The sequence below is a fragment of the Carassius carassius genome, chromosome 24, assembly GCF_963082965.1.
Source record: "Carassius carassius chromosome 24, fCarCar2.1, whole genome shotgun sequence".
NCBI lineage: Eukaryota > Metazoa > Chordata > Actinopteri > Cypriniformes > Cyprinidae > Carassius > Carassius carassius.
Genome location: NC_081778.1, coordinates 31,915,118 through 31,933,628, shown reverse-complemented (window position 1 = coordinate 31,933,628; position 18,511 = coordinate 31,915,118). Strand labels below are relative to the sequence as shown.

At 41.0% G+C, this 18,511-nt stretch overlaps 3 protein-coding genes across 6 annotated transcripts in view; 1 reads left to right on the top strand and 2 right to left on the bottom strand.

Annotated features, from left to right (window-relative positions):
- Positions 1 to 18,511, top strand: part of LOC132103460 (cyclin-dependent kinase 14) — a 176,437-nt gene that overhangs the window by 118,786 nt on the left and 39,140 nt on the right. The window contains exon 11 of one of the 4 annotated variants that reach the window (XM_059508588.1): positions 7,415 to 7,608. The exons of the other annotated variants lie outside the window; for them this stretch is intronic. Within the exon in view, the coding sequence (XP_059364571.1) occupies positions 7,415 to 7,441 (27 nt within the window). The 3' untranslated portion in view covers positions 7,442 to 7,608. Of the gene's footprint in view, positions 1 to 7,414; positions 7,609 to 18,511 lie in introns of those variants that run through there. 4 annotated transcript variants of the gene reach the window in all.
- Positions 6,268 to 9,975, bottom strand: LOC132103462 (tripartite motif-containing protein 16-like). Its single transcript, XM_059508590.1, has 6 exons — positions 8,511 to 9,975; positions 8,149 to 8,244; positions 7,836 to 8,069; positions 7,380 to 7,539; positions 7,192 to 7,239; positions 6,268 to 6,989 (listed from the first exon to the last, which is right to left on the bottom strand). Exons 1-6 carry the CDS (start codon positions 9,087 to 9,089, stop codon positions 6,475 to 6,477), a joined length of 1,632 nt encoding a protein of 543 aa, XP_059364573.1. The 5' UTR covers positions 9,090 to 9,975; the 3' UTR covers positions 6,268 to 6,474.
- Positions 10,976 to 18,215, bottom strand: LOC132103461 (tripartite motif-containing protein 16-like). The gene is made up of 6 exons (XM_059508589.1): positions 17,586 to 18,215; positions 17,331 to 17,426; positions 17,009 to 17,242; positions 12,214 to 12,370; positions 12,027 to 12,074; positions 10,976 to 11,801 (listed from the first exon to the last, which is right to left on the bottom strand). The coding sequence occupies exons 1-6, from the start codon at positions 18,156 to 18,158 to the stop codon at positions 11,275 to 11,277; spliced, it is 1,635 nt and encodes a 544-aa protein (XP_059364572.1). The 5' UTR covers positions 18,159 to 18,215; the 3' UTR covers positions 10,976 to 11,274.

Below are 18,511 nucleotides of genomic sequence, written 5' to 3'. Positions count from 1 at the left end.
ATGAATCAATTACAGTAAGAAAGATAGTAAATGGAGGGAGTTTTGAATAAATCATTTAGTCTGGTTACTAGGGTCTTCTGGGTGGTTTCTAGTGTGTCTCTTTGTCATTGCTTAGTTCCTCAAAGGTTTCCCAAACTGATCTGATCCGGACTGAACTGGTCTGCTTCCTGTGGTCATGTGAAGGTGACCTGCTCTCAGAGATTCATGGGCTGGATGTTTGATGTCCAGGGCTCGATCTTTCCCCCCAATGTGTGTTCAATCTAGAAGACAAATTTCACTCCAGATTGCTTTTGCTCCTGAGTGGAGGTTGTTTTAAAGGGTCTTGCTCTCTGAGAGCGTGATAGACAGAGAGAGAGAGAGAGAGAGAGAGAGAGGGAGAGAGAGAGAGAGAGACGGGTTCTCTGTTATTCCAGCGCTGAAGCCACTCATTCCAGAGCTCCTGTGGGATTTCAGAGCTCGACTCGGTTTCTCAGAGACATTTCTCATCACAGAGGTACAGGACTGTGAAAGTGGACTGATGTCAGAGACGCAGGGCATTTCTCATGTCTCTGTTTCTGAAGGAGGTCAGAGAAAACTCGGATATAGAGCAGAACAACAGATGTAGATATATATATATATATATATATATATTAACCCTCTGGAGTCGTTTAACGCTTATACGCGTTATGAGTCATTTTTTCCGGATAACCCCGAAAAAAACTTAAATTACACTTTTAGTTTTGATCATACAGATAAGAGCAATGCATCAATCGAATCTGTAAAGGGTCTACTTTGTTTTGGATACAGACATAATAACAACAAAACTTTGTGCTTTTATAAAATAAAGATAACAAACAAGGTGTACTGTCTGCAGCCTTTGTCTGCGCTGATCTTCATTTACAAACACGTCATTAAAATGAACTGTAACTCCATGAATACTCAACGAAGAGACGTGAGAGAGATATCTATAGAAAGCTTGACATGTCTACTTTTAAACTAAACAAGTGCCACCGAAAACAGATATTCTGTGATAAAGTAATCCATATGAAAACAACGCAATGTCCGTTTTTCACGTCTCCCTTCATTATCTTCTAATGAGACCACGCCCCCGCGCTGAACGCGCTATTCAGATTCTAATGTTTCACTGAAGCGTGCGGCTTGAATACGCCCATAACAAAAGACAACGCAGCCAGACTGTTCTTCAAGTTTTTTTATTTTACTGTTTGCTTCACTTCCTTTGAGAGGAATAAGTCATAATTGTACTAGTTTTCACATAACGTGTAAACATTTTACTAGTTAGACTTTTTCCAAATACATTTTCCAAACCATAATTCCTGACTAAATATATAATCAAGTGAAATATTATGAAGTTTCAATAACAATATATGTACAATACTATACAATTCAAAAGCTTGATGTAAATAATATAAATGTAACTGTAACAAATGTAACAAACAATGCTGTTCTTTTAATTTATTCCCCCTAAAAAACCTGAAAAAATATTCTCAGCTCTTTTCAACAATAATAATAATAATAATAATGATAATAATAACAGTAAATGTTTTTTTGTAGAAAATAAGGTGTTAAAAGGATTTTTGAAGGATTGTGTGACTGGAGTAATGATGCAAAACAATTAGTTTGAAAGTCAGCTTTGATTGTTCCTGATAAACTGTTTAACTGCTCCCCCAAGTGGATATTAAATTATGTTGTGGGATAATTAAATATATTCTAAATAAACTACAAACAGAAAATAATATAGATTTATTTTGTTCTCACATTCTTTCTTCTAACTCTTCCCTCTCAGTGACACAAGCTGACTTAAAGGCTCATTATGCAGCTCATTATGTTTTATTGCCTTATTCAAGTGATTTAACATTTTTAGTTTTTCACTAACCACGCATAACATTTTTTTTTTCTCAAAAACACAATCATGTACATACATGCTGCTCACATATTATTATCACAGCCTACTTTGTGCTGATTACAGTGAGATTTGACTTTACCCATTTAGATGTGTATAAGAAACTGAAAAAAGCACAAATGTCAGGGCATGACAAAACTTCTCCAGGCCCCAAAAATACAGTATAATTATAATATAAGTATAATATAACAGTATAATATAACAGTATAATTGCCATTAGCTAGTACATGTTTTTAGTTTATTCACCAGACTGATATACTATTTTACATGCACACACACACACACACACACACACACACACACTCACACATACATACATATGTCATATTAACCGAAACTTAGGACTGGTGGTGATGCTTAAGATATTGTTGGTCATTCAGGGTTTCTGTAAAAAGAAAAAAAAAGTAATAGTTAACGATAATAGTAATTATTATTAAAAGATAATGGTACTAATAATTCTACTACTATACTAAATATACAACGCACTAATGATCAATGTGCTGCTGGGTTTATGAAGATTAATCATGTTGTCAGTGTAATAGATGAGCGCCAGCCAATGAGATTGCGTTTGTGCATTAGCTCCGCCCACTACTAAAGAAACTGAAACTATCTTATGGTTGTTCTTAAAGGCTGAATGATTCTAAATGAACTGTTTTTGACAGGAAAATACAACAAAGAGCATTGATTACATGTGGTGGGTTGAATTTGCTAAACGTGTGCCATATTCATATTTTGACTTAACCTGTTGTCTACATCAGGGGTTTTCAAACTGTGGGTCGCGACCCACTTGTGGGTCACAGAATGGAACAAGGTGGGTCACACAAAGTCACTTGGCTGCAGCTAAATTTGCGTTTCAATAAAAACACACACACACACTCACACAGTTCAGTCTAGGGCTGCACGAATGTGACGAGTGGGGCGGGGCCGAGAGCCGTGGAGTGATTGGGAAATGAGCGACACCTGCAACACTCACCGGTCTCGAGAACCCCGGAGGAGATAGGAAGTATACAAAAGAGGAGCGACGACAGTGAAGGACGAGAGAGGCCACTGGGTGGCGTCTGTACTTCCCGGTCAGAGAGCACCTGTCCATCAAAAGCTCACTATCCAATCAGAGTAGATCACTGTTAACACCACCCCCATGAGATGTTTGTGTCAAAACACCAAACGAAAAACTGCGAAACGTAAGCGAAATCTGTAGCAATGAATTCAGAATCCACGATTAGCGAAAACGAATCTTTGAAAAACATTAACAAAGAATGAAGCATATTTGAAGAGCCTGTTAAATTTGTGCGACTGAGTTAATTTTTTTTCATTTTCATAGTGTTTTTCTTCTTTTGTAATGGCATATTTTTGATAGTTTCTGAAAAAGTTACGTTCAGTTTTATAAAGTTTCGTTCATTATTATTGAAACAAATGTAATTCCATAAGCAGGGCACAAATGCAGGATTAATTGTAACACTACAAGATTTAAACATTTCCACGTAACAAAATGTACAAAAGTTTGCAATATTTCCTTGATGTATCATCTCTGTTTAGAAAAAAATTTGCCAAAGTTCAGAAGTCTTTTGAAGATATTGCTGAACATTTATTTAACCATCACAAAAATAAATATATTTTTTTTATTATTATTTAAAATGAGACACATCTGTTTATTATAATTTTTTACCAATTTCACAATTATTTTAATCTCAAAACTGTGTTAGATAGCTCTGCTTTGCTTCTCATGCTTTTCTAAATAAGTGTTGGATTGTGCTCCGTTCTCGCCGACACAAACGGAAGATCATGAATGTATTTTCTGCAACAAAACACAGCAGCGCAGATTACAGTTCACTAGAGTGAGCCTGCTTCACGTTTTTATGGACACTACATATTTTAACGTCTGTAAACAAAAATTAAAACTGAAATATTAGTAGTGAAAATTTTTTATTTTTATTAAATACTTAATTTCTGTCATCAAACTTTTAAGATTAGGCTTAAAGTAATGTCAATCGTTTTCTTATTTTTTTTTATATATATATATTTTGGTGGGTCGTGAAATAGATTACACTTGTCTAGGTGGGTCGTAGAATGGAAAAGTTTGGGAACCACTGGTCTACATGATAAGAAAGAATGCAAGGAGGTAAAGATAAGATTCAGCACCTATATAATTGCATGCTGCTAATGAAGAAAAACATACTGGATGTGATGTATTTCAGCAATTATAGGATGCATTGAGGAGGAGCCCAAACTAGTTATGATCCGTGATATTGTCCGATTCTGTGTAATAAACAGATCTTTGTAACTTCATATAGTTCTCAAGTTGGAAAAAACATTTATTTCCCACTTTAAGTAAACCTTAAAACCATAAACACACGACAGTACAGGTGAAATGTTAAGGTGTTTAAAACAAATAAATGAGTAAAACACATTTATTCTGTGGCAATTAAAAAAATTATTTGATGCTTTATAATTTTTGATTAATGATTATTGTTTCTTATTGGAGCCAGTGGTTCCTTAATTATTTTTTTTTCTTCGAGCCCTGAAGAATATTGCTTCTGTGTGACTGACCACAGATGATTCATAGATACATTTTTGTGTTTTCTTTTAGAGTTTGATTTTGGGTTTAGTCTGTAATCCTTCTCATTCTTTATATAAAACATCTGACGTCCATGATATGACCTCATTGTATGTGTGTGTGTGTGTGTGTGTGTGTGTGTGTGTGTGTGTGTGTGTGTGTGTGTGTGTGTGTGTGTGTTTCATGGTTCATCACAGTTCACGTATGATAGATGCTGCTGTTAGTTGTTTGGTTGGTTGTTGACTTTAATGTATTTAAATATTAAGTTGTTTTGCATTCTGTGTAAATTGTATTAATACTCATTAAGATTCTAAAACAGCATTAACATAACTAATTTACTGCTAGAATAATTAACTTGTGGCCAGCTGATATTCAACATATAGTTATTTCATTATTTATTTATTTTCTTCATATAAAGCCAGATTCACGCTTCATCAATCTGAACATAATTCAACACTGCCCCCTGCTGGACAGACTGTGAGCTCACTTTAATACTGCTGTTTACTAAGTGACCTGATATTCAACCAAGTATGGTGACCAATACTCATAATTCATGCTCTGCATTTAAACCATCCACAGTGCACACACATAGCAGTGAACACACACACACACACACAGCAGTGAACACACACATACACACACACACACACACACACACACACACACACACACACACACACACACACACACACACATAGCAGTGAACACACACACACACACACACACACACACACACACAGCAGTGAACACACATACACACACACACACACACACACACAGCAGTGAACACACACACACACACACACACAGCAGTGAACACACACACACACACACACACAGCAGTGAACACACACACACACACACAGCAGTGAACACACACACACACACACACACACACACACAGCAGTGAACACACACACACACACACACACACACACAGCAGTGAACACACACACACACACACACACACACACACACACACACACACAGCAGTGAACACACATACACACACACACACACAGCAGTGAACACACACACACACACACACACACACACAGCAGTGAACACACACACACACACACACAGCAGTGAACACACACACACACACACACACACACACAGCAGTGAACACACACACACACACACACACACACACACAGCAGTGAACACACACACACACACACACACACACACACAGCAGTGAACACACACACACACACACACACACACACAGAGCAGTGAACACACACACACACACACAGCAGTGAAAACACACACACACACACACACACACAGCAGTGAACACACACACACACACACACACACACAGCAGTGAACACACACACACACACACACACACACACAGCAGTGAACACACACACACACACACACACACACACAGCAGTGAACACACACACACACACACACACACACACACAGCAGTGAACACACACACACACACACACACACAGCAGTGAACACACACACACACACACACAGCAGTGAACACACACACACACACACACACACACACACACACACACACACACAGCAGTGAACACACACCCGGGTTTGGGGGTTCGGTGCCTTACTCAAGGGCACCTCAGTCGTGGTATTGCCGGCCCGAGACTCAAACCCACAACCTTAGGGTTAGGAATCAAACTTTCTAACCACTAGGCCACGACTTTTAAGTCAGTCTTCACCACTAGTGCTTCTAGTGACACTAAACGTTGAGTCTGTGCATCATCCATTGTTACTGTACTGTGTGATCAAACACACACTGAAGGAAGGACGTGAATCAGATCTTCCAGACGCACACACACACCCACACACTGATCTTACTGTCTATATGAGGATTTATTACACATTTATTCTGACATGTTATTTCACTGACAGAAGTTCAGCTGCAGTATTAGTGTTATGAAGAGAAAAGGAGACTCTATAACATCCCACTGTTACTGATCTATCATGCAGCTCAAAGCATTATGGGTAGAATATCTCGTCAGTCTACTCTGATTCATCAACACAGTTTCACTGATGAGCCGGACCAAACATTAAACCCAGGATAGAGCGGCTGAGTGAATGTGGTCTGGACTGTGTGGATGAGGCTCATTGTGTCAGAGATGCTGTAGAAGGAAAGAGTTCCTGCTCTGTGATCCACAAACACTCCTATTCTCCTGCTGATGGATTCTACAGGGATAACAGTGTGTATGTTATTGTGTATGAATGAGTAACTGGAGGGAGTGCAGTCCAAACTCCAGGACTGATCATTGGATCCAAACAAACACAAATAACTCCGTCCCTTTCTGCTGATGCTCTTATATGAAACTGATATAAACACTTCTTCTCCACTCCACTCCAGCTCCCAGTAACAGCGTCCACACACACTCTCTCTACACAACACCTGACGATACACATTAAATCTGTCTGGGTGATCAGGATACGACTGGACTGTTCCAGTGTTAGTAATCACTCTGTTGTTCTCAGACAGGTGTTTATTCACTGTGTTCAGATCCAGAGTGAGCTGATGGGAATCTGATGGAGATAAAAACACATCAGAATCAGGAATTATGAATCTGTTTGATATTTTCATGTTCAGTGTATCATCAGTGTCTCAGTACAGATGACCAGATATCTGTGCATATCATCATTTACATCCTCAATTATAAAAACTCTTCTACAGGAAGAACATGAACACAGTCAGTGAGTTTTTCTGCTTGTTTTTCTACTGACTTACATTGTAGAAAGTCGTTCCTGGTCCAGTGATCAATGTTGGTGAATGTGACTGTGGAAATCAACAGACATGAACAGTGTGATTCTCATGATCCTGCATCCATTCCGAAGACATTTCTAATATGATGTTCTCCTTGATATGACATTATGATGGACTGGTTTCTGAGAGCAGATGAATCTTCAGGACTTTACCTCTGTCTGAGATCTTCTTGAGCTGCTCTTTGCAGAAATCCTCCAGTTTGTCTCTCAGCTGAAGGACAGATTCTCTCAGACCATCAGAAGAAAAGAGAGAACTGAAGAGATCATCATTTACGTCTGTAGATTCAGGAGGTGCTGAGAAAGACTGAAAACTCTACAGAAAACAGAAATCAAAACTCATCAGCTCTACACTTCACTCAATAACCTTCAGGAACATCAGATTTGATCTTTGATAACGCTTCTCAATCCAGTACTTTCACAGAATCAGCTTCATTCTCATATTCATTATCTCACATTAGAGCTACAGATTCTAGAAGTTGAATTTCACTTAAAATAAAACTATAGGTGATTTCCAAGTGAAACCAATCATTCATTCACGACCTACACGTCTTGTTTATGTTTCTGTGTTCAGCACAAGGAACAAAATGAAAGCTTCTAGATCTGTGTTACCTGCAGGAACTGGATGTGATCCTGTGTGTGTGAAAGCTGCTCCAGCTCAGCGTCTCTCCTCCTCAGATCATTGATCTCCTGCTCCAGTCGCTCCAGTCGTCCCTCAGCTCGACTCACTGCAGTCTTTTCCTGATCTCTGATCAGTCGTATCAGCTCAGAGCGGCTTCTCTCAATGGAGCGGATGAGCTCAGTAAAGATCCTCTCACTGTCCTCCACTGCTGTCTGTGCAGAGCGCTGTTAGGACACACAGTGATTCAGCTTCAGTGAGTCTGAACTGAGACGGAGACAAACTTCTCTTCTTCTCCAGACTCACCTTATGAGACTCCACAGTCTCTCTCAGCTGATGAAGATCTTTCTCTCTCTGCTGGATTCTCTGCTGGAGCGTCTTCTGCGTCTCCTTCAGCTGCTTCTGCAGGACAAACAGATGATAGTGAATCTCACAGAAAACTACTGCCACTAAATCATCATTAGAAAAGATGTGTCAAGTAAAAAAGTATAGAGTATAATATAAATAGTGTTTCACACTGTAAGTGTAAGAATTATAAAGGTGAAACTGGTGTAGAGTTTCACACTGACAGTGTTTCTGTATTCTGTGTAAATCAGCTGTGACTCTAGATGGAAAATCAGACTATTGGATCACTGCACAGTATTAATTTAATCGCTAGTTTTAAATACCTGTTTCTCTGTCCTCTGTGCTGCTGCTGTTACAGTGTCATGGTTTTTATGTTCATCCATCATACATAGCACACATATACATTTCTGATCAGTGCGACAGAAAACCTCAAGGAGCTTCTCATGTTTCTGGCAGATCATCTCCTGCAGTCGTCCAGTGGCATCAATCACTCTGTGTGGTTTACGTGAATGAAATTCTTCATGACGGTCAAAATGATTCTGACAGTAAGAGTCCAGACACATCAGACAGGACTTTACGGCTTTGTATTTTTTTCCAGTACAGACGTCACACTGCACATCTCCATCTCCAGCGTAACAGTCATCAGGAAGTTTAGTCTTCTTCAGTTTCTCCACCACTTCAGCCAGCATGGTGTTTCTAGATAAAGCAGGTCTTGGACTGAAGGTCTGTCTGCACTGAGGACAGCTGTAGACTCCCATCTGATCCTCCTGATCCCAGCAGCCTGTAATACAGATCTTACAGTAACTGTGTCCACACTGGATGGTCACTGGATCCTTCAGGAAATCCAGACAAACTGGACACATGAACTCATTCTGATACACCGAAATTCTGGCTTTTGCCATTTTACTACTTCATTACAGAGACACAAACACACAGCAGCTCAACTGCACATAGGTTTCTCTTCAGTTTAAATAGTTTCCTAGTTCTGTGTTTGAGTGACGCAAGTAAAACAGTTGTGTCTGTGAATCTGTAAAGCAGGTTCTTCATTCCTCTCCCTGTACAGCCAGATTCCTGCTGAGATTAGTTTCAAACTATATAGCACAGATATGTCTGCAAGATTTCTGTTACAGATCACTTCATCTGGAAAGCAACTGCTGTGTACAAACATCTAATTGACGTCTTTAAGATGGCAGTTTTACATACACACTAAATCATAAAGATCTTAAAGACATTTTCTAAATATTTATTTGACATCTGAAAGGAAACGTCTTGTATATCTGTTGCAGATAAGCAAACACTCACGCAGATGTAAATGCCGACGTCAAATAGATGTCTCCGTAATGTATGTGACACCTGGGTATTATTAAAGTAAATGCAAAGACCTTGAATATTTGATTCAGGAGCATTTAGTTAGAGATCAAACTAAACTGTGTAGGAAAGTGACTCTCCTGGATTAGGAATACACAGGAACCATACTTCAAAATAAGAGTCAACAAAACACAAGACAAGAATATGTAGCAGTTCCATTATCAGGCTTCCCCATTCTTGTGTTTGATTCCCTTTTCCACTCTTGCCTTGTTTATCCCAATGGTAATTCATTAGCCTCACCTATTCCTCATTAGCCTCTTGTTACCCTGTGCATTTTTTCCCATTTTTCAATCTTTGTCGTTTGTTGTCTATACATTCTTTGTATAGCTGTTGTGTGGTTATGGTATTTGTTCTGTGTTATGAATTTCTGTCTTTTTAGATTTTTCTGTTGATGGTTTATTAAATAGTATATTATAAATAAATGATTCATTTAGATCCTTGACTTACCTCATCCTTGCCAAATCGTGACAGAACTACCCACCACATATGGATCTAGCAGCAGTAAGGAGCCATGCTGAGGAGCAATTGCATGTTAGCTGTCAAGCTGGCCACTCACTGGAGTATTTTTTAGGAATTCCTCAGGTGTTCCTATGTTGTGTCTTGGGATGAGGTGGCAAAAATGGACTGTTTTTGAAGTGGGCTGGACTATGAAATCAGCTGACTTGTGCCAGGGAAAGTTTCGAGCTGGACCCTCAATCTGCTGTGTGTTCCACCTGTTTTGAAAGTCCAGCAAGAAACTTTGTTTCAAGAACCAACATTCTTTGTAGATGTTTATGGAAGTTCATGCAGCAAGTAGATTCCACAAGAGACATTTTATTTCTCGTCTGTTTGAATGTAGGCAGCTGTTTTCCCATCTCTGGAATGCAAGCTACTGGCAGTGGGAAGCAAGTAGCTGTCTTTTCGTGGTATTATTCCTGAAAAGTTTTTAGTTTTAGTGTTTCTGCCAAAAATTTGTTGTTTGAGCACTTGGCTGATTTGTTGGAGATAGAATCTTAGAAAAATCTGAGAAATGTACATAAACAGAGAGCAAAGCACAAAGCAGTAATCAAGAGCGTCCAAACAATAGCAAAGCTGAAAGGAGGACGCTAATTTGGAATCCTTTACCTGTCTCTTAACTCTCAGTCTGCCTTGTTGTGGCCAAGGAAGTCATCTCTGAACTCCCTGCCTGTCATGTCATGACCACAACACATTCACACACACACGATTACATTTCATGTCATTTACACATTTTAACCACTGATATATAATATAATTAATTATTAACAAGCTGTAACCTAAAAATTTATACAAATTCCACAGTTAATAATTAAAGTCATGACAATAAAAACAGCGACTCATGAGACAAGAACGCAAAACACTGGAAAGGACCGGAGCTCCATAAGGTTAATAATGAAAATTATTTATTGACTGTGTTCATTTTAATTAAAAGGTAAGTATGATAGTAATAATATAAATGATTGATGTGACACTACATTAAAAACTAAATCAACAGAAAAAGAGGTTGAGAAAAGCACAGAAACACATGGTCACTCATGGTCTCACACACACTGTTCTTGCTGTCTATATGAGGATTTATTACACAGTTATTTCAGTGACAGAAGTTCAGCTGCATTGTTAATGTTATGAAGCGAAGAGACTCTGTAACATCTTACTGTTAATTTTTTATCATGAAACTCAAAGCATAATGGGTAGAGTCTCTCATCGGTCTATTCTGATTCATCAACATAGTTTCACTGATGATCGCCTAGAAACCAAAAACCCAGGATAGAGCGGCTGAGTGAATGTGGTCTGGACTGTGTGGATGAGGCTCATTGTGTCAGAGATGCTGTAGAAGGAAAGAGTTCCTGCTCTGTGATCCACAAACACTCCTATTTTCCTATTGATGGATTTCACAGGAAGAACAGTCTTTATGTTATCATGTCTGAATGAGTAACTGGAGGGACGGCAGATCAAACTCCAGGACTGATCATTAAATCCAAACCAACACTCATAAGTAGATCCCTTCCTGCTGATGCTCTTGTATGACACTGATATAGACACACCAATATCTCCACTCCACTGCAGCTCCCAGTAACAGCGTCCACACACACTCTCTCTATATAAAACCTGAGGATTCAATCCATCAAATCTGTCTGGATGATCAGGATACGACTGTTCTGTGGTAGTGTTAGTAATCACTCTGTTGTTCTCAGACAGATAGAGGTGATTATTCACTGTGTTCAGATTTAGAGTGAGCTGTTTGGAATCTGATTGGGATAAAACACATCAGAATCAGGAATTATGAATCTGTTTGATCTTTTCATGTAGCTGAACTCATGAACTTCATGTTCAGTGTATCATCAGTGTCTCAGAACAGATGACCAGATATCTGTGCAAATCATCATTACATCCTCAATTATGAAACTCTTCTTTCACCTTCTACAAGAAGGAAATAATTACAAGTTTTTATGATTGTTTTCTTACTGACTTACATTTTAGAAAGTCGTTCCTCATCCAGAGAACAATGTTGGTGAATGTGACTGTGGGAACCAACAGACATGAACAGTGTGATTCTCATGATCCTGCATCTATTCCTAAGATATTTGTAATATGATGTTTTCCATTATACAAGTAATGATGGACTTATTTCTAAGAGCAGATGAATCTCCAGGACTTTACCTCTGTCTGAGATCTTCTTGAGCTGCTCTTTGCTGAAATCATCCAGTTTGTCTCTTAGCTGATGGACAGATTTTCTCAGACCATCAGAAAAGAGAGAAATGTAGGGATCGTCGTTAACATCTGTAGATTCAGGAGATGCTGAGAGAAACTGGAAACTCTACAGAAAACAGAAATCAAAACTCATTAGTGCCACACTTCACCCTGTAACCTGCAGGAAAATCCCTAGATTACATATGTAACCATGGTCCCCTGAGGGAACAAGATGCTTTGTTAAAAAACCCTTTAGAAATGCCCCAGTGTGACCGCGTTCTGATGCATGTGTAAAATCAGTCCAATAGAGAAGCGAGTTGTCACAAGTGGGGTGACGTGAGCAACCAGGAAGCATGAAAGGGCATCCAGCAGAGCGCAAGCTACCTTCAATTTAGTAGCTCCCACAGGGATGCAGATGCAGTGCCTCGTTTACCATGGTTACATATGTAACCTAGGGATGTTCCCCTTCAGGAACTCAAGCTCCATCAAGAAATACTTTGGGGGCGAGAATAGCCACTGCACCATACTATCAAGACTCTGGCTGTGTGTGTATTCATGAGCACATCAGGACAAGAGGACTTGGGATCCTGGGGTAGATGCCAGGTCCAGTTTATCAAAGCAGACACTTGTGTGCAGAGAGGACCACAAATGTCCTGCAGTGCCACGCTCAAAATTAAAGGCCGCCATACTCCTGGTCAAGTGTGCTCTGACCCACATAGGTTACAGGATGCCAGAGAACTTTCTTGGGCAGAAAAAATAAAGCAAACAAATAGCTGATCTGCCTTACGCTATGGGACTGTGTGTGTAAGCATCCAGTGCACGTACTGGACAGAGCAGATTAAGCCTTTAACGGAGGAGGACAAAATGCCTGTAGTACAATAGGCCCTGGCCTAGAAGTAGGCACCTTAGGGACATACCAGACCCTGAGGTAAAGGAATGCCGTAACCGTAACTCCAGGCCTGATACTGAAAATGCCTGAAGATCCCTGATCCTTTTCAATGAGGAAATAGTGAGGAGAGAGAATCAGAATTTGTCTGAAACTTCCACTATGGGTTCAAAGGGGATATTACACAAACCCTCCAGAACCACCGACAGGTCCCATGAGGGCACGTTTGTGCACTGTACTCGTCTCAGCCTCAGGATGCCATGGAGGAAACACTGACAAGTGGGTGTCACCCCAATGATCGACTACCCAGAAGGGCGTGGTAAGAAGCTAAGGCCATCATGTAAACATTTAGAGTGGAGAGAGATAACCCTGCAGAAACTCCAGAACTGTACCAACTGGGCAGTTGACTGGGTCCTGCAATTGCTGTCTGCACCAGGAATTGAAAAGTTTCCACTTCAAGGAGTACTGTTTCCTTGTTGCGGGTGCTCTGAACTGGCGTTTATGGTTTCAACGACTTCAGAGACCAGGGGCCACGGCCACAGCTTCCACAACTTCCAAGGCAGGGATGAAGCATGATGCCCCTTGCCTGAGAGAGGAGGTCCCTCCTGATCGTAATCTTCAGCGGAGAGCCTGCAACACAAATAGATCTACTTCCGCCTGGACAGACTCCTTCCAGAAGAGCTTAACCACCTTGGGGTGGAGCCTCCATCACCCGAGAGGATGTCAGCTTCCTGATTGAGGTACCCAGTGATGTAGATTGCTCTGAGTGAGAGGAGCTTTCCCTGAGCCCACAGGAGGATCTGGCACGCCAGCCTGTAAAGGGGGCATGAACACGACCCCCCGTCAGTTAATGTAGTAGACCATTGATGTGTTGTCTGTAAAGACAGTTACATAATGTCCCCACAGGTCTGTAAGGAAGTGTCTCAGATCTTGAAACACGGCCAGCATCTCCAGGCAGTTTGTGCCACGTGAGATAATGGCCTTCCCAGACCCTAGGCAGAGTGGCCATTCATGACCGCCCCTTCAGCCCCAGTGAGCATTGACTCAATACGAGCAAGTGACAGTGATCAAATCCCACACCACACCCAGAGAAGTGGTTCTCCGTAGTGGAAAAAGCCCACTCTTCTTGGCGTTTAGACTTAAGTCCAGCTTTTTTCAAATGACCGTTGATGACATCTCGCTGCCATCTGCTCCAATTGAGCTAGTATCAACCAATCATCAATGTATTTGTGTGTGCGAATATCCTGGTGTTGCAGCGGAGGCAGAGCAGCATCCACACACTTGGTGAAAGTGTGGGGTGAGAGTGACAGGCCAAAGGGAAGAAATCGATAATGGTATGCTTCACCACCGAAAGCAAACCTCAGGAAATCCAGTGCTGTGGAAGGATGGATACATGGAAGTATGTGTCCTTGAGATCTATCATAACAAGCCAGTCCATTAACCTAATTTGTGATACTGCTAGATAGTGAGCATCTTGAACTGAAGGCATTTGATAGCATTGTTTAAAAGACACAGGTCTAAGATCGGACTCAACCCCCCATCATTAGAACGATGGAGTAACGGCTGTAGAACCCAGACTGTTCTTGATAGAAGAGGAAACACGTTCTATGGCCCCTTTCCTCAAGATCTACATCTTGTTCCATTACCAATGCCTGCTCAGGGGCCACTAGTGTGGGAATGACCCTGTTGAATCAAGGTGGAAGAGAACCGAACTAGATTCTGTAGCCTCTTTCTACAGTCTGCAGGTCCCATTTTGCGTAATTTGGCAGGAATTTCCACACTACCAGAATATCTTCTTGGGAAACCAGCCTCTCGAGACTGGCCTCTAGTGTCATTAGAAGAGCCAGTTCGGTGCACTGAAGCAGATGTCTGGCAGGGAACGACTGACCAGACTGCTCTAGCGACCTCATTTGAGGGGATAGGCTCTCCTGGCCATACTGTCGCCTGGCAACAGCTGGGAAACTTGCTCATCGGGGCTCACTGATGCAACGAGGGTAACAGGGGTATTAGTGAAGCTCTGTGAGGGCACTGAGGAGGATTGGGAACTGTATACTGAGGTGTTATCCTTTCGCTTTGTTAAAATAACGGTCCGCAGATCAGTTTTCTGTCTCGAAGACCCCGTCTGAGAGCGTCACCCCAACCCCTGTTCTTTCTGCCTCCTGAAATCTTGTCCTTGTCTTGCATATTTGACAGATTCTTCCACAGATGTCGCTCTGTGGCCACCATTAATGCCATTGGATGGCCGATGGCTTTGGCTGTTTCTTTGGTGGCCCAGGGGGACAAATCTGTGGCCCGATGCAGTTCGGCTACTATGTTGGATTCCTCCTCATCCAGGTCCTTGAGCAGGTCAGCCTGGTGTGCTTGTAGCACCACCATGGTATACAAAAACCTGCCACCAAATAAACTTTCCCAACCAGACCCAATGTCAGCCTCACTGGCCTGGTGAGAAGCTTCAGGGACGATGCTGAAGATGGGTCGAGATAACTAGCAAGCGTCTGCTTCACCACTGGCATTGCCCCATACCCCTTCTTACTCGGCCCCATGATGTTAGAATAATTCGAGGCTGTAGATATGCGATGCATGAGGTTTCTCACACGATCTGCGAGAGACTGTGGAGGTGAGTCCACAGTCTTCTCTGTCTCACATCCACCTCCTCAGAGGAAGATAATTAAGTGCCTGGCTCTCTCTCTCTGGGGGGAAGAATCAGCAACAAGGGTTTCCAATCCCTGAGTGGGAGCCATGGATCTAGCGGGTGAGGACCGAGATAAGGACGAGCCCGTCTTGGATCCCCGATCATGATTTGTCGCTTCTCTATTAGGGATGTACCCAAAGTGTTTCTTGACGCAGCTTGAGTTCCTGAAGGGGAACATCAGATTTGTGCGGCTCTTGTTAACTTGACTGATCTTTAACTGCTCCAGTTAATCCAGCACATTTACAGCATCAGCTTCATTCTTCTCGTACTCAAATTAGAGCTACAAATTATTGTATATTACACTTAATTAAATCTATACTTGATTTCCAAGTGATCCCAGCCATTCACTCATAATCTACACTTCTGTTGTCTTTTCAGCCTGTTGATTTCTGAAATGAGCGAGAGAGACACAGCTGCTCAAGTAATCAAATGTCTTGTTTATATTTCCAAGTTCAGGATGGGATTAAATGAACGTTTCTAGACTAGAGCTTTAATGAAGGCTACAATTTATCTGCTGAATGTAATACGAAATATGTTTTATATTGGGGAGAATATTTGCTTGTCCCCATAAAACCAGATTTCACAAGACGCCTTGATTTGATTTTAAAAATATGTACGTTATTTTACTGAAAATGCACTTTTTAAATATTTCTATCACGTTTATTGGTGTTTTCACTGCAAAACAGCAACAAAATTTTAAATGCTGCAAATATCACCTTCCCTCACAAATTCAGTCATTGTAGGCCGCAAAAATCGGGGAAAAAAATCCCATGCATTAACTCAAAGAATTTATTTTATCAACTTTGAGGATACCTTGATCTAATTTTAGATGAATGTTACTCAGAATCTTCGCTGTCAAGTTCACTGATTTCACCATGATGCAATAACTCGGAAGGAAAAATAAGATAAAAGGCTGAAATGATAGTGAAGTTTTTGGACTGTTGGTGGTACTAGTAGATTTTACAGCTAAATAAACCTTCCAGAAGAAATAGCTCAGAGAAATGATTCCGAAGAGATTTCTAGAGCTGAATGCTATTTGTAAGCTGTGTCTCATTCAAAAGAACATGAGCAAATGGTAGTCTGACTGACGATTATGTAAGACACATGTGAAATGTTTCTCTGTGAGTCTCCTGTCACAGCAGGATCTGCTCAAGTCCACTATGATCCTGTTCTTCTAGATCTGTTACCTGCAGAAACTGGATGTGATCCTGTGTGTGTGAAAGCTGTTCCAGCTCAGAGTCTCTCCTCCTCAGATCATTGATCTCCTGCTTCAGTTGCTCCAGTTGTCCTTCAGCTTTACTCACTGCAGTCTTTTCCTGATCTCTGATCAGTCGTATCAGCTCAGAGCGGCTTCTCTCAATGGAGTGGATGAGCTCAGTAAAGATCCTCTCACTGTCCTCCACTGCTGTCTGTGCAGAGCGCTGTTAGGACACACAGTGTTCCAGCTTCAGTGGGACTGAAAGAGGAGAGTCTGAACTGAGACAAACTTCTCCTCTTAACCAGGCTTACCTTAAGAGACTCCAAAGCCTCCCTCAGCTGCTGAAGACCTTTCTCTTTCTGCTGGATTCTCTGCTGGAGTGTCTTCTGCATCTCCTTCATTTGCTTCTGCAGGACAAACAGACGTTGAGTAACCTTTAAAATGTCTCATGCTATATGTAACTAATGGTTGTATGTTCAAACTAAAGAAGTGATGATTGGTTACACAAGAATAACCGTGAAGCTCAAGGAATGTCAGCAATATTTCATCAGTCTAGATTTAAATACCTGAGTTTCTGTCATCTGTGCTGTAGCTGATACAGTGTCGTGATGTTTATGTTCAATAATCGTACACAGCACACATATACATTTCTGATCAGTACAACAGAAAACATCAAGGAGCTTCTCGTGTTTCTGGCAGATCATCTCCTGCAGTCGTCCTGTGGCTTCAGTCAAATTGTGTCTCTTTCCTCTAAACCAACTCTCATGTTGTTCGAGGTGATTCTGACAGTAAGAGTTCAGACACATCAGACAGGACTTAACAGCTTTGAATTTTCTTCCAGTACAGACGTCACACTGCACATCTCCAGCTTCAGCGTCACAGTCAGCAGGAAGTTTGGATTTCTTCAGTTTCTCCACCACTTCAGCCAGCATGGTGTTTCTAGATAAAGCAGGTCTTGGACTGAAGGTCTGTCTGCACTGAGGGCAGCTGTAGACTCCCATCTGATCCTCCTGATCCCAGCAGTCTGTAATACAGATCTTACAGTAACTGTGTCCACACTGGATGGTCACTGGATCCTTCAGGAGATCCAGACACACTGAACACATGAACTCATCCTGAGAAACTCTGGCTCCTGCCATCTTACTGCATAAATACAGAGACACAAATACACAGCAGCTCAACTACACTTCAGTTTCCTTTCCCTGAACTGATGAGTTGAAAAGAAAGTATGAAATATGAGACAGAAAGTATAAAATAATTTCCTGTTTGAGTGACACATGTAAAACAGGTATGTCTTTGAATCTGTAAAGCAGGTTTCTCATTCCTGTACCTGAAGAGCCACATTCCTGCTGAGTTTAGTTTCGAACCAGATAGCAGGGGTACACATCTGCAGTGTACAAACATCTGATACACGTCTTTAAGATGGCAGTTTTATATACACTCTTAATCATAAACATCTTAAATACATCTTCTAAACGTTAATTTGACATAT

Bases quoted from the DNA above. Each gene is read 5' to 3' on its own strand.
- LOC132103462 (XM_059508590.1), bottom strand. From the start codon at position 9,089: ATGGCAAAAGCCAGAATTTCGGTGTATCAGAATGAGTTCATGTGTCCA. The intron at 7,540-7,835 runs GTAACACAGATC...TGTTTTCTGTAG, and splicing joins ATCACATCCAGTTCCTGCAG to AGTTTTCAGTCTTTCTCAGC. The intron at 6,990-7,191 runs GTAAGTCAGTAG...TATCTCCATCAG, and splicing joins CAGGAACGACTTTCTACAAT to ATTCCCATCAGCTCACTCTG.
- LOC132103461 (XM_059508589.1), bottom strand. From the start codon at position 18,158: ATGGCAGGAGCCAGAGTTTCTCAGGATGAGTTCATGTGTTCAGTGTGT. The intron at 17,427-17,585 runs GTATTTAAATCT...TTTGTCCTGCAG, and splicing joins CACAGATGACAGAAACTCAG to AAGCAAATGAAGGAGATGCA. The intron at 12,371-17,008 runs GTAACAGATCTA...TGTTTTCTGTAG, and splicing joins ATCACATCCAGTTTCTGCAG to AGTTTCCAGTTTCTCTCAGC.